The sequence below is a fragment of the Colias eurytheme genome, chromosome 18 (genome assembly GCF_061535395.1).
Source record: "Colias eurytheme isolate Ceu_HAF_F1 chromosome 18, ilColEury1 Martin Lab GWU primary, whole genome shotgun sequence".
NCBI classification, from domain to species: domain Eukaryota; kingdom Metazoa; phylum Arthropoda; class Insecta; order Lepidoptera; family Pieridae; genus Colias; species Colias eurytheme.
Genome location: NC_142997.1, coordinates 9,270,047 through 9,283,265, shown reverse-complemented (window position 1 = coordinate 9,283,265; position 13,219 = coordinate 9,270,047). Strand labels below are relative to the sequence as shown.

Sequence of the window (13,219 nt, the reverse complement as noted above, 5' to 3'; positions counted from 1 at the left end):
GATTCAGCCGTTCTTATGTGACCGAATAACGGTACATGAATAATCATATGTGGACGTAGTATTATACACCATATCTCATTATAATTTATAGTGCGTATCTAAATGCGAAAGGTTAGGTACTTTTAAGAATCTAACTAATTACAACTTATACTTTTACTTAGATTACAGCACGTAAAATAAAACGTAACAATAAAACAATATACCACACTCAATAAAAAAAAAAACAAAACGCGGAAGTGCAAAACGGCGGGATACGTCAGTTCCGGCGGCCATTAGCCACAGATAAGTGAAAGGTACAGATTATGACATAATTCCGAGATACACTCATGTGGAATCTAGCCCTGATTAACGTTTAAGTGTTTATTAACTTTTACTGCGGTTTATTTTGACAGTTAATTACAAAAACAAAAACCGATATATTAAGTATACCGATATTTTATGAATAGATAGTTCATAAAAAATATTAAAAAAAGTAACGTGTTACGCCTCCTAACACTAAGCATAATAACAACAAAATCGACTTCTTTGAACTCGATTTTGACCCACTTTAAACGAACAGATTTAATTCAAACTTTACACACTAAATACAATAATTTCATGAATTTTAGTGTTTTTATTTTTTAACGACATAAGTTACATACTAGCCCATAGGTATTTTTTTTTTTTTCGTGTGTACTTACAAGTGTCTACCAGTAGTATTTTAGAGTGGGACATTGGAGTTTAGTAACCTTTTTGTCTTACGGTGCATTCACATCAAACAAGCGAATGCTCATTCTAACCCTGTAAATTGTAATGTCAAATTATTTTAGTGTAAACAGGCGTAGAGCATTCTTTCGTTGTTCTTAGTGCGTTTGAAAAGATTCTTTGCAGTGTTCTAATACTGAAGAACACTGAATACGAGTTTTCGTTTACACTAAAAGAACACGAAAGAATGCTCTTGCTCTTGCTCTAGCTCTACGTTCGTTTGATGTAAATGCACCATAACACGTGCACGTTTTTGTTATTTTTTATTCTATAGTTTTACAATCTTGCAAAAAATAGTGAACATTGAAACAATAATCAAATATCTATGAGGATTGAGGGGTCATCCACCACGCTGCAGCTGGCCAAGTCCCGTACTTTGCAGATGTCGAACTTTTGATTCTTCGACATGTCGCGGTCGGTTTCCTCATGATGGTTGATTCCTTCTCTGGTTGAAGAAGTAATGATAAAAATATTAAATGTTCATTTTTCACTTCGTATAATATACATTATACAGGGTGTCCCACTATCGGTATACTAAGCGCGAAAAGCCTTGTAGTTTTGCATACACTGATCACGTAAAAACTATAACCTCCTTTGAGCTTAGTATACCGAAAGTGGGACACCCTGTATAACTAATTTTATGGATGTTTTACTTTCATGCGATTTAATTGTAAGTGCGGTGTGTTATTGTAATTACTTTTTGGGTTCCTTAAATCTTTCAAAATTGTTAATTTTTTATCAAAATAATATTTTCTAATTTTGTCTTAATTGTACCTCAATAAAACATCACAATATGCAGTCCATCCATTTCTGGTATTTAGACAGACATCAATTTTAATTATGCAATGCTTATTGAATACCAAAATAAAAATCCTTTACAATTTTGATCGTTCCCGTAGAGCAGTTGAATCTTTGAAATAGCTCAATTGATATTAATGAAACTGGACTGAATGATAGAGGAGTATAGGTATATAGGTCAAATAACGCAAACCGAATACTTATACATATTAATTAATTTTAGATAAAATTATTGCCTACCAAGAAAGGAGGTTCAGTTCTTTTTACCTAAAAATATTTAAGTAACCTTTGACAGTTGACACATATAAAAGGCCTACTTTACTAGTAACCTAGATATCTTAATACGATAAAGGGCTGTCAATAGATAAGAACTCTATTTGCCATCGCTATTTATCATAATTTTTACTTTAATGAAATAATTATTATTTAATACCAGTAAATTATCTCATAATAACAAAAACCATATTTTAATTAAGAGCGAAAGTGAATTGGACCTCTCATTAAATTTATTAAAAAACCACCACACATAACAACTATCTCGAAAAAATAAACAAAATCCCTATTGCGGATAGTAATGTAAAAATGTAACCTACATCCTATAACAAATTGTAACTAGAATATCAAAAATATCATCATCCATTGCTTGTTGTAACAACACTTTCAAATATGAATGTGGTTGTAAACACGCAATGGATTGCCAAGTTCAAAAAGCGTCGTTCGATAAGGCAACTTTAGGTGACGGTAGTGAGAGTACCCTATCACATAATGGAAAGGAGTGCGATACATTTCACCAAGTATAAAACGTTCGCGGGGAGAACAACTGCATCAGTCAATATTCCGAAGCCAACAGCATCCAAGTTTATCAACATGATCGCTTACGTAAGTCATTTTTTATCTGTTACATCATAACAAGCACAAAAACTTAAACAAAATTAGCCTATTATAACTGTTAAACGTAAAATCGAGTGAACTCCCAATAAAAATTGTTCGAATAACTTTAAATGTCAAGTTTATAATTAAAATTCCTAAACGATTCTGCGCGTCACATCGGACACAAAGCGGGCTATGCGTATTTCAAATTTCATTAAAATCGACATTCAAATTCACGTCCAATGAGCCACAGATTAAAAATATGCAGTGACACGGACTATTAACGTGTTTATGACAGTTCATTTACATTTTTAAATATGTGAAGTTTACGAACTGATTCATAACTGTTATTTAATCTGCGGTAGATACAGTTGGAGCGCGTAGTGAAAGGACAAATTCATCTTTTTTTTCTTGATGCAGCTTCCGCATTTAACTGTGATGTAACTAAACTTCCTATCATTTAACCGTTTATTTTATGTCTTGTTTCTTGTCACATGCCAATATTTATAGATTGTTAAGACTTATGTGGTTCACTTTATTATATCATCGAGACAATTAGTATGATAATGATTTATTTTATTGCTATTAATTAGCAATAAAACGCTTAAGTTAGGAATATATTTAATATGTTAAATCCACGCTTCGATGTTATTTATTCCCACGATAATCATACATAATTAGTCTGATATAAATATAACATAAACATTCCGGTTATAGAAATCATTAATAATTATGAACCTTATGTGTAATTAAATATAATTAGATCATTTATTTTCTTAATTATTATCTATTTCCTATGCTTTTGTCAGGATTTTGTATTTTTTCCCCTAGGACTTAAAATTCATAGATTTATTTACATAACAATGCGCTAAATACTTTAATAAAAATAAACATTTTTTTTTCAAATACTCCCTATATTATTTTAAATAATATTATTCATCAACTTCATTCGAAACTGAATGAAAAACTAAACTTCACACCAAGCATCTTATAAATATTTGTTTGGCAATTATTTAACTCATTATAAATACGAATACACATCCATTTATTAAACTACTTACCTACCTTAAAAACTGAAAACAAAATACTTTACCAACTACCCTCTTTCTCCAGACAACAGTCATTCTGCTACTAACCGCGCTCGCGGCCGGACGTCCTTCCGACGGCTGGGAGACAGAAGGGCAGACACACTCGGAGCACACGAAGCCGTACCACGTGACCGTGGTCAAGAAGATCGGCGTGCCCATACCGCACCCCGTGGCGGTATCTGTACCGCAGTACGTGAAGGTTCCGATACCGCACCCATACCCTGTGCATGTCACGGTGGAGCAACCGATTCATGTACCGGTTTATAAGGTATGTCCAAAGTTAATCGTATTTTTTAATTACATTTGACCAAAGACGTAATACTACTACATTTGATGTAAAGGTCATTGACGTTCCTATTCTTAGTTTGATCGCAAAGTAAAATGAATTTTAGGACATTTATAATGATATATGTTGCTCTGATTTTAAGGAAACTGAATACCTATATACATATATATTTTTTTACGAAAAAACTTCCATATTCCGATCTATAGTAACAATTCAAATTAATTCAGCTAAAATGAAGTAAAAAATATCTAAGTTTACAGTGAAGGTACATCTAGCAAAAACTACAAGCAATAATAACCAAGCATAGACTAAAAAAGTTTATATATTTCATTCACACGTAAATCTTAATTCAATGCCATTAAAAAACTTAGTCTAGATGTTTTCCATCGTTTGTTACGTTGTACATAAGAAGAGAAAATCAATTTTCCAATTTTCAACACGAGATTCATACGATCACACTTTTTTTTATCTGTAAGTATTGTTTGACAACTGTCAATGCGATACAATTTCGCGCCAAAAGATGAATAAAACATTATTTGGTTAATTTATTTAGTTGTCAAGTTTCGAGTACATAAAACATACATAACATAAGCGTTTAAGATTAGATTAAAATGGTAATAAAATTTAAATCATTATTTATTATATTTTATTTTATTGTCTTAAAAAAACACGAACAAATGTAAATAATTTGGAAAATCCAAAAGTGCACGCCTCATAATTTTTTTTTAATAAATATTTATTAATTATTATTTTTGTTTATTTAATAACAATTAAACCACATCGAATCAGACCCTGAAAAATGAAAGGGTTCTATTCCTGAGCATACTCAAGCGTAAGAGAAAAAAATAATTTGGAAAATCCAAAAGTGCACGCCTCATAATTTTTTTTTAATAATTATTTATTAATTATTATTTTTGTTTATTTAATAACAATTAAACCACATCGAATCAGACCCTGGAAAATGAAAGGGTTCTATTCCTGAGCATACTCAAGCGTAAGAGAAAAAAAAAGACTCGATTAGTAAAGTATTTTGGTCGCTATCGTGTTAACAAGAAAAAGGATCCGCACATACAGACACACGGACGTCCAAGACAGAACTTTTTTAAACTGTTTTTTAACTAGTTTAAATAACAAAAATGACATCAAAAATATCATGAACGTTAAAAATAGTGTTTTTTCTTAATATGTGTGTGTATGTATTATCTTACAAGTGCAATGTATGATACATAAAGACATTTTAAGTTTGAAAAATCAGATGTTTTGCGCGAAGCGACAGTAGTACCCACCTCAACGCTTCGCTTATGAGGCGTGCAAAAGACTCGATTAGTAAAGTATTTCGGTCGCTATCGTGTTAACAAGAAAAAGGATCCGCACATACAGACACACGGACGTCCAAGACAGAACTTTTTTAAACTGTTTTTTAACTAGTTTAAATAACAAAAAAGACATCAAAAATATCATGAACGTTAAAAATACTGTTTTTTCTTAATATGTGTGTGTATGTATTATCTTACAAGTGCAATGTATGATACATAAAGACATTTTAAGTTTGAAAAATCAGATGTTTTGCGCGAAGTGACAGTAGTACCCACCTCAACGCTTCGCTTATGAGGCGTGCAATAAAGATAATAAAGTATTATATCATTTGAAAATATTTTTGAAATTCAAATTTCGAACACCAGTCGCCATTTTTCTTTTTAATTTTTTTTTAATAAGCCATGGACAATCGAAGTTCAATCACAACTTTTAAGAATAAACATTGCCATTGTTAATAATCATTTAAAACGATATCTTAACGATATTATATAACAGTAAATCGGAACGGATACGTAATTGATAGTGAGAGTGGTGTTTATCAGACCGTGTACGGCAAGATTATGTGACAAATCTTTATATTGTAGCCTTATAGTTTACATAAATTTGTATTGGGTCAACACACAGGGTCAACACAATGAATGCGTAAATGGAAAATAGGCTGAAGAAAAATATTTAAACTACATAATATTTATATTTATTAAGGCTCTCCTTGTTAATTTTTACACATAAAAAAGCGAAAGTTGAATTCGAACAGCAAATATTTTATTATTGTGAGGATTTTTTTTCACTATATGTATATATACACTACCCTATATATATTACATATATACTACGATACTTAGCTTTTTTCCCAAATGTGTTGATAATATTTATTTTTTTCATACGTTTAACCCTATCATTCTTTAATCCGTTTATAGAAAATATTTTAATCATCTTTCTTTTACAGGTCGTGCCCCAAATCGTCGAAAAACCGGTACCGTACACGGTAGAAAAACCGGTGCCCTATGAGGTCGAAAAGCCCTACCCAGTGGAGGTCGAGAAGAAGGTTGAAGTACCGATCCCTAAGCCCTACCCCGTCCATGTACCTGTTTACAAGCACATCTACCACCACAAGGGAAAGCACTAAGCCCTGTTTGATACCTCTAGATATAGTACAAAATTAACACCTATAAATTTTCGGTTAAAACAAAAATAGTTCAATTACGGAGATAGTGCTGTCTGTCATTGTCTCTCACTCGTACAAATAACTAAAAGCGATAGAGATAGCAGTCTCGAAATTAAAACCTCTTCTTTTTCCTTTGTCGCAAAACTGCATCATGTAAAAAATAATTGCATTTGCAATTGGCTATTGTTTATTCATTAATTATTTCGCTTATTGGTGATTAAAGCCATAGATATTTTAGGGAACAAACAGTTCTGTGTCGGTCAAAGCTCGCACTGTGAGCTCACCGCTTTCGGTATTTACCGGATAAAACCGGTAAAAACCGGATTGTAAATATAACGGTGTCTCGCCTGTATACAAATGTGATATTTATTGTGTGTATCGATCTGTTGTTTGTTGTATTGTTATTGTTGTTGACTATTGTGTAGTTATTGTTAAGTTTTTTTAATACAATATGTTGATATATTTTGGTGGTTTGATTTCTCCCTAGGTATGATTATACCTGTTATTAAAAAAAAAATACTTGTTATTACTATATAGAATGATAACAAGATAAACCTATCCCAAGTATTACCTATAATTTAGCATAACATCTTTTTATCAATGTTTTTGAGTCGTAGTAAACTGATTTTCTTCTAACATTAACAGCTAACTTATAGAATCGGCTGTCTGATTAAAAAAAGATGGCACAAGTATAAATTAAACAATTTATACTATATTATATCATTTACATACCTATTATATTTTAAGTGCAATTATACAAAACCGGTGCTAGTTTTAATATATTTTTTAGTTTTTACACATAGTTAATAACCAACATAGAAAGTACTTAGGACTTTCACCGGCGGTCAACGACTCTAACTTGTAGCCTAGGCATAGACTAACATTAAAGATAGGGCTGTCAACTGATTGTTTTAAGGTAACTTATACTTGATAACGTCAGAATAATATTAGGTATATGTTTTTAGACAAAAAAATATACCTACTTACTAAAACGGAATTCAATTAAAATTTCTCACTCGAAGATTATTCTTATCAAATCAATAGGTAGCACTACAATTTGAAAACATAATTCAAAGGCCTAGACTTACAACAAATACTTATCAGTACAATTAGGCTACTGTACCCTATATTTATTCATCCGTATAGGTACTTTACAAGCACTGATACAATATTAACGACTAAAATTAAACATACTCAAACAATATGGCAGTATAAAAAAAGTTAATAGCGATCCTAAACGCCAAAGCCTAGAACAGACTCTTCCAGTTAGATGCTTAAATTCCTATGTGTTTATCCGTCTTTATAAAAAAAACGCATCAATCAAACATAACATAAACAGAGTATCCCGGTATCTAGTCTATACGTAAACTGGCAACAAGTAAAAAAAACAAAAAAAAACACCACAGCATAGCGTCAAAATCAAACAACACGCAGTAAGGTTTTACAGCGTATCATCGTCAATGTCTGTTTTATATTTTTTATTTTTCTTAGCGGCAATACCACCTGCCAACCCCCTACTGCGACCCGCCTGCCTGCCCAATAGGGCTGTCACATGCAAGAAAATAAATTAAAAGTGCTTGGAAAAATGTGAAAGTTTGTATGAAAGAATTATAATTAATTTATAAGTGATAGCGAAATTGATTAAAAATCGTCTTGATCTTCTGAAATCATGATTAGGTAAATTAAAAAAAATATAACAAAAATCCTTACAATCTACATTTTCTTATGACTTATAAGTTATAACACTTCCTAGTTCAGATAAAAAGATCAGATATAGAATATAGATCCATCAAGTAGTCTTGTTACATTTTTATAAAATTGGTTGTTAAGTATATTAACTATAACATTAAAAGTTCAAAAATTAAAAATTATTTTTATTCTAAGTAACTTTCTAGAAAGTGTCAACCCTATGATATTACCATCGGATTATTGTTCGGACTTTTTAACCCAAAGTTCACGTAAGGTTATAATTTTTAATGCTATGAATCATGCAATTGTAACGATTTTAAACTTACAAAGTAATTTTAATTTTTGTGAATTATTTTTATGATAAATGGTGTGGAATTATATTATTTCTTTTTTATAAATATGGACGATGGTTTAACTAAAAAAAAATCTTATCTCTAATCTATCTATTCTTGAATCCTATTAAACCAAGAGATATTCTATTACCTTCTTAATAAAAAAAATCCTTAAAGAAATCATGAGTAACTAACAATTAGATAATTAAGTAGATATGTAATTATTTTATAAGAAGACGATAAAATCAAAAACCAACTTCCAATATAAAAATGATAATATGTATCTCCATTACACAATTTACTTACCTATATCTGCTAACTAATAACTTATTATGTATTTCAGAACGAATAAACAATGTAAATTTGGAAAGCGCGCGAAATCTGGATAATTTCGCGCGTTAAACAACAAACATGGCGGGTGTAGGAAACAAGCGGGAATTATCAAAATAGCTTTGTATTACTTGATCATTTATAATGTAGTGTTATTTAAATTAAATTGGCCCACTTATTGTAATCTGTGGCTGTTTAGTATTTTGTGATAATATTACCGCTATATGTTAGAGGTATTACAGCCATGGTAATTGTACTAAGCAGGCCCTTTGTGTAGACTTATGTTTACTGTTGCTATAGTTAGGTAATAGACAAAGACCATAGAGTAAAATATTGTTTATTTTTTTGCTCTATAATTTTTTGAAAATGACTGACAGTTTTCAGTTTTTACTCGTATTTTGCTTTTTCGTTTTTTAAATTACTTTGACAGTTTTTACTCGTTACATTTTGCATTTTAAATATGTACCTATAGCACTGCCCGTTAATTTATTTCTTACTTCATGAATATGATATGAATAGAATATTTATTTATGCCACCAACAAGCTTCCGATCTTCAAGCCACGCCAAAAACTCACTCATTTTGAAACGAAAGCAAAAACAAAATCACAACACTAAAGAAACACATAAAAATAAAACCACCACTCTAAATTAAGACCTAAGCAGATAAGGATCTAACCTAATTCGAGCACCAGTCGTTACTCGTTGCATGTCAACCGAATACGCTAATTACAGGGGGCGGGACTTGACGCAATTTGCTTGAACACGAATCAAACCTGTGACTGATGACCTGATGCGAAATTGGGTACATTCAATGTTGCAAATATCGTGGATATTTTAATATTTATATATTATTCCAATCAGTGTACAAAGACAGGAAAGAACTACTTACTTCTTTTGTTTGATCGCATATGTTGTGAATTTTTTTTTCTCCTATGATATTTAGAATCGTAGGTAGGTAATTAAAAATTAATAATAGGTACGTACTTATCTGTATTAGGGGCGAAATCGGACCTCTAGCCAAAATAAGCATCAGCAAACCCCCAAAGCTGTAAAAGAAACAATTGAAGTAGATAGTAGATACCCTAGCCTACTACGGCCTACCCTCCTTAAGGGTGCACTCACACACATCAGTCACCGTCACGGCACGTCACCGGACAGGATTAAAAAAAAATATGTATCAATAGTTTTAGTATGACTCTGTTCCCACACGACAGTCACCGGCACGAAATCTATCAGTGACGTCCCCGGTCAGGCACGTCAAATAATCTTTCCATACATGTATCATACTTTTATCCCCACTCACCCGGTGCCGTCACGTCTCAGTTCAGTCAGCGTCGTGCTACCGTCAATTGCTACATGTTCTCTAGCGTGACACACGTCTAATCACTGACTAACCTGATGTATGTGTTCAATGATTCAGTCAAACCGGCGACGTGACTGACGGACAACATGACGGTGACTGGTGTTTGTGGATACGTACACAAACCGTCACCGATCAGTCATCGGTGACTTGACGGTGACTGATGTGTGTGAGTGCACCCTAATCCATACTAATATTATAAATGCGAAAGTAACTCTGTCTGTCTGTCTATTACTCAATCACGCCTAAACTACTGAACCAATTTGCATGAAATTTGGTATGGAGATATTTTGATACCCGAGAAAGGACATAGGCTACCTTTTATTGCGAAATATGTACCACGGGCGAAGCCGGGGCGGACCTCTAGTTCCTTATAATGCTTATGTTAATTATATTGACTATATTGTACCAGGTGCCAATGTTTTAGTTCCCGCGCTATTTATCCTTCGAACACCTTCACAATCAATCAATTTAAAAAACGAACAATAGCAATTCGAATTTCATTTGTTTTTTTATTTATTATTATCTATGCCACAAAACAAACATCCGTACACATAGCGGTTGACATTCCAACCTCCTTCGAATATATCCAAGCATTTGATAACAGATCTCGGTTGTAATCGAAAGTACCGATCGAACTTTTAGAACAATTTAAATTTGACATTTTCCTTTTTAATCTTCAAACGAATATGGGCCTTATTGCTTCGGCATAGAGTGCATAGATTAGAAATTTTATCGTAAAACACGTTGGCTCTGATCGAATGTAGCGATCGAACAGATTCAAAACAAATATAAATAGCCCGATGATTTATGAAGAGCTGTACGATAATGATCGTTATGCTATTGTAATAGAGTTCTAATGTTTATATGCAATAGAATATAAATTTGTCAACTTAAGACACTCAACATTCCAGGTTGTCGAATCGGGATGACTCAATTTGAACGCATTTATAACTCGAATATGATTTTTTAAATGATATGTAATTTTGTTTTGAGTATTATCGTTAAGTAAATCATCGGACCTATTAAAAGGTTTATGAGCGTATAGAAATAAGCATACGACTGTCAATTATTTTGATTGGGTGTATTAAGTAAGAGGGTACTTTATTTACCTTAACGGATATCACATATCATGTAATTTATAACGTTTTTAGTTCATTATTAAGGAAACAGTGATTTTTGGATACATTGACACCATAAACTAGTAGGTATCTAAATCTAATGGTAGGTAAACTAAAACCAATCATTCAATATTAAAAAGTAAATACATATGAATCATATTAGAAAAGTAGGTATACACAGACCAGAGAATTCAGTTATCTTCAAATCTTACTGTAACAAATTTCAAAGAATAAGTACAAACAGTCACATAGAAATACCTATAATTAATAACAAAAAACATCAATTACTAAATCGGTTAATCTACTCCACGTTACAATCGATCAATTTGTTTCCTCCATAATACGTAAATGATAAAAAATCCATCGCAAATCGATCAGTCAACAGTCATGAGTCAACATCAATAATTAATAGTCTGTTGACATCCCAATCCCAAACTCGCGCCATTTCGAACGTCAAGCGCATTCCCATAGACAAGCATTAGTCAAACTGTCAAACTCGCAACTGTCAATGTCATCGAGGCCATTACGTCACCGGTAGCAGATTTAAAAAGCTGACGAGACTGTTTGATATATTATGGCGGCCGGGTTATTGATTAACTAGCTTAGTGAATAGTGATGTTTTGTCAAAATAATTGAGGACTTTATAGCTGGCGGAGTAACTGCGCACTGTGGTTTAACCGACTTTAAAAATATAGTCAGTTTCATGTGTTCTTATGTAACAATTATAACTTTTATCGAGCTAAAAATTTTGAGTCAGTGTATTAGGTATAGTACCCCGCGGTTTTACCTGTATTGCTCTGCTCCTATTGCGTGAGCTGAAATAATTTTTCAAATCGGCCCAGTAGTTCCTGAGATTAGGGCGTTCAAACAAACAAACCAACAAACAAACTTCAGTTTTATAATATTCGTATATTGAAGGAATATAAATTACAATGCATATAATTAATAAACTTTCACAATCTTTACCTTCTCTTTTAATTAGTTTCTAGTCTATAATATCACGGATCGCGTGCCACAGTGCGAATAGGTGCGCTTGCGCATTCATCACTGCAGATAAGTTCAAAACAAACTGCAGACAACAATGGCGGGATTTGAATTGAATCCTGGGACAAGGGCCGCTTGGTTGTTTAGAAATGTAGGCCTTCTGGGTTGGTACTGTTTAGAAATAGAAACTTTTTTTATAATCCTTCTCATATTATAAAAGCGAAAGTGTGTTTGTTTCTCGTCGCAACGAAGCGATTTTTAACCGACTTCATAAAGAAAGGAGGAGGTTCTAATGATACCATTTTGTTGTCTGGAGATAGGAAGCTAGAGCGTAATATAGGCTTCTATTTACCTCAATGAAAATTTCAACCCCCATTGGTATTTTCTTTGACTTTTTCAAGTGTACCTAACTAACCACATTTCATTTTTGTGTAATATCACATAGCTACTATAGTACCTATTATATTATCTACTATTATCTACTTATTATTTAAAAACTGCTTTACATTGAATAAACATCAATATTAGAGTTGTTTATTTGGACATAGAGCACTCTACACTAATTTAAAAGATCGTATCTTTCAGACTATTCTCCAATCTAGATTCTACCGTGACTTTAACCCTTTTAGATTAACCTGACACGCTATAGAAGGAAACTTGTGTCGGAAGCTAGGCTTTGACGTCTAGTAGGTACCTACTATTAGGTTTACTACGTTTACAGTTTGTCTATTGTAGATGGAAGTTGCAGTTTCACGGCGAGTTTTCACAGTGATGATATTATTTATCCAGACAGATCCAACAAAAAGTAAAAACTGACATATTTTATATTTTACATTTTGGGTTTTATCCATTCTCTGTTGAATAAAAATATGCATTTAAACAAGCAATATTCAAAAGAATGATCTGTTGAAACAAGCAACATTCTAAAAGCAATATTCCAAAAAATGGTTCTGATTAGAAAAATATATTCAAGGATTTTTTAAATTATTTACATCAATCAAAAATCCCATGAAATGCAAGTAGCTATTAGTAAACGTACTTTTTTTATTTAGTTGTAGTCTGTGGGTGTAGTACACACGACTCATTATTAAAAAAAATAACACAAGAAATAAAATTGATCTCTAAAGAACATTT

At 32.2% G+C, this 13,219-nt stretch overlaps 1 protein-coding gene across 1 annotated transcript; it reads left to right on the top strand.

Annotated features, from left to right (window-relative positions):
- Positions 1-2,267: 2,267 nt before the first annotated feature.
- LOC149900870 (uncharacterized) lies at positions 2,268-6,730 on the top strand. Its single transcript, XM_090112401.1, has 3 exons — positions 2,268-2,421; positions 3,526-3,768; positions 6,050-6,730. The coding sequence occupies exons 1-3, from the start codon at positions 2,308-2,310 to the stop codon at positions 6,227-6,229; spliced, it is 537 nt and encodes a 178-aa protein (XP_089968527.1). The 5' UTR covers positions 2,268-2,307; the 3' UTR covers positions 6,230-6,730.
- The last annotated feature ends 6,489 nt before the right edge of the window (positions 6,731-13,219 follow it).

Bases quoted from the DNA above. Each gene is read 5' to 3' on its own strand.
- LOC149900870 (XM_090112401.1), top strand. From the start codon at position 2,308: ATGGAAAGGAGTGCGATACATTTCACCAAGTATAAAACGTTCGCGGGG. The intron at 2,422-3,525 runs GTAAGTCATTTT...CTCTTTCTCCAG, and splicing joins TTATCAACATGATCGCTTAC to ACAACAGTCATTCTGCTACT. The intron at 3,769-6,049 runs GTATGTCCAAAG...TTTCTTTTACAG, and splicing joins TTCATGTACCGGTTTATAAG to GTCGTGCCCCAAATCGTCGA.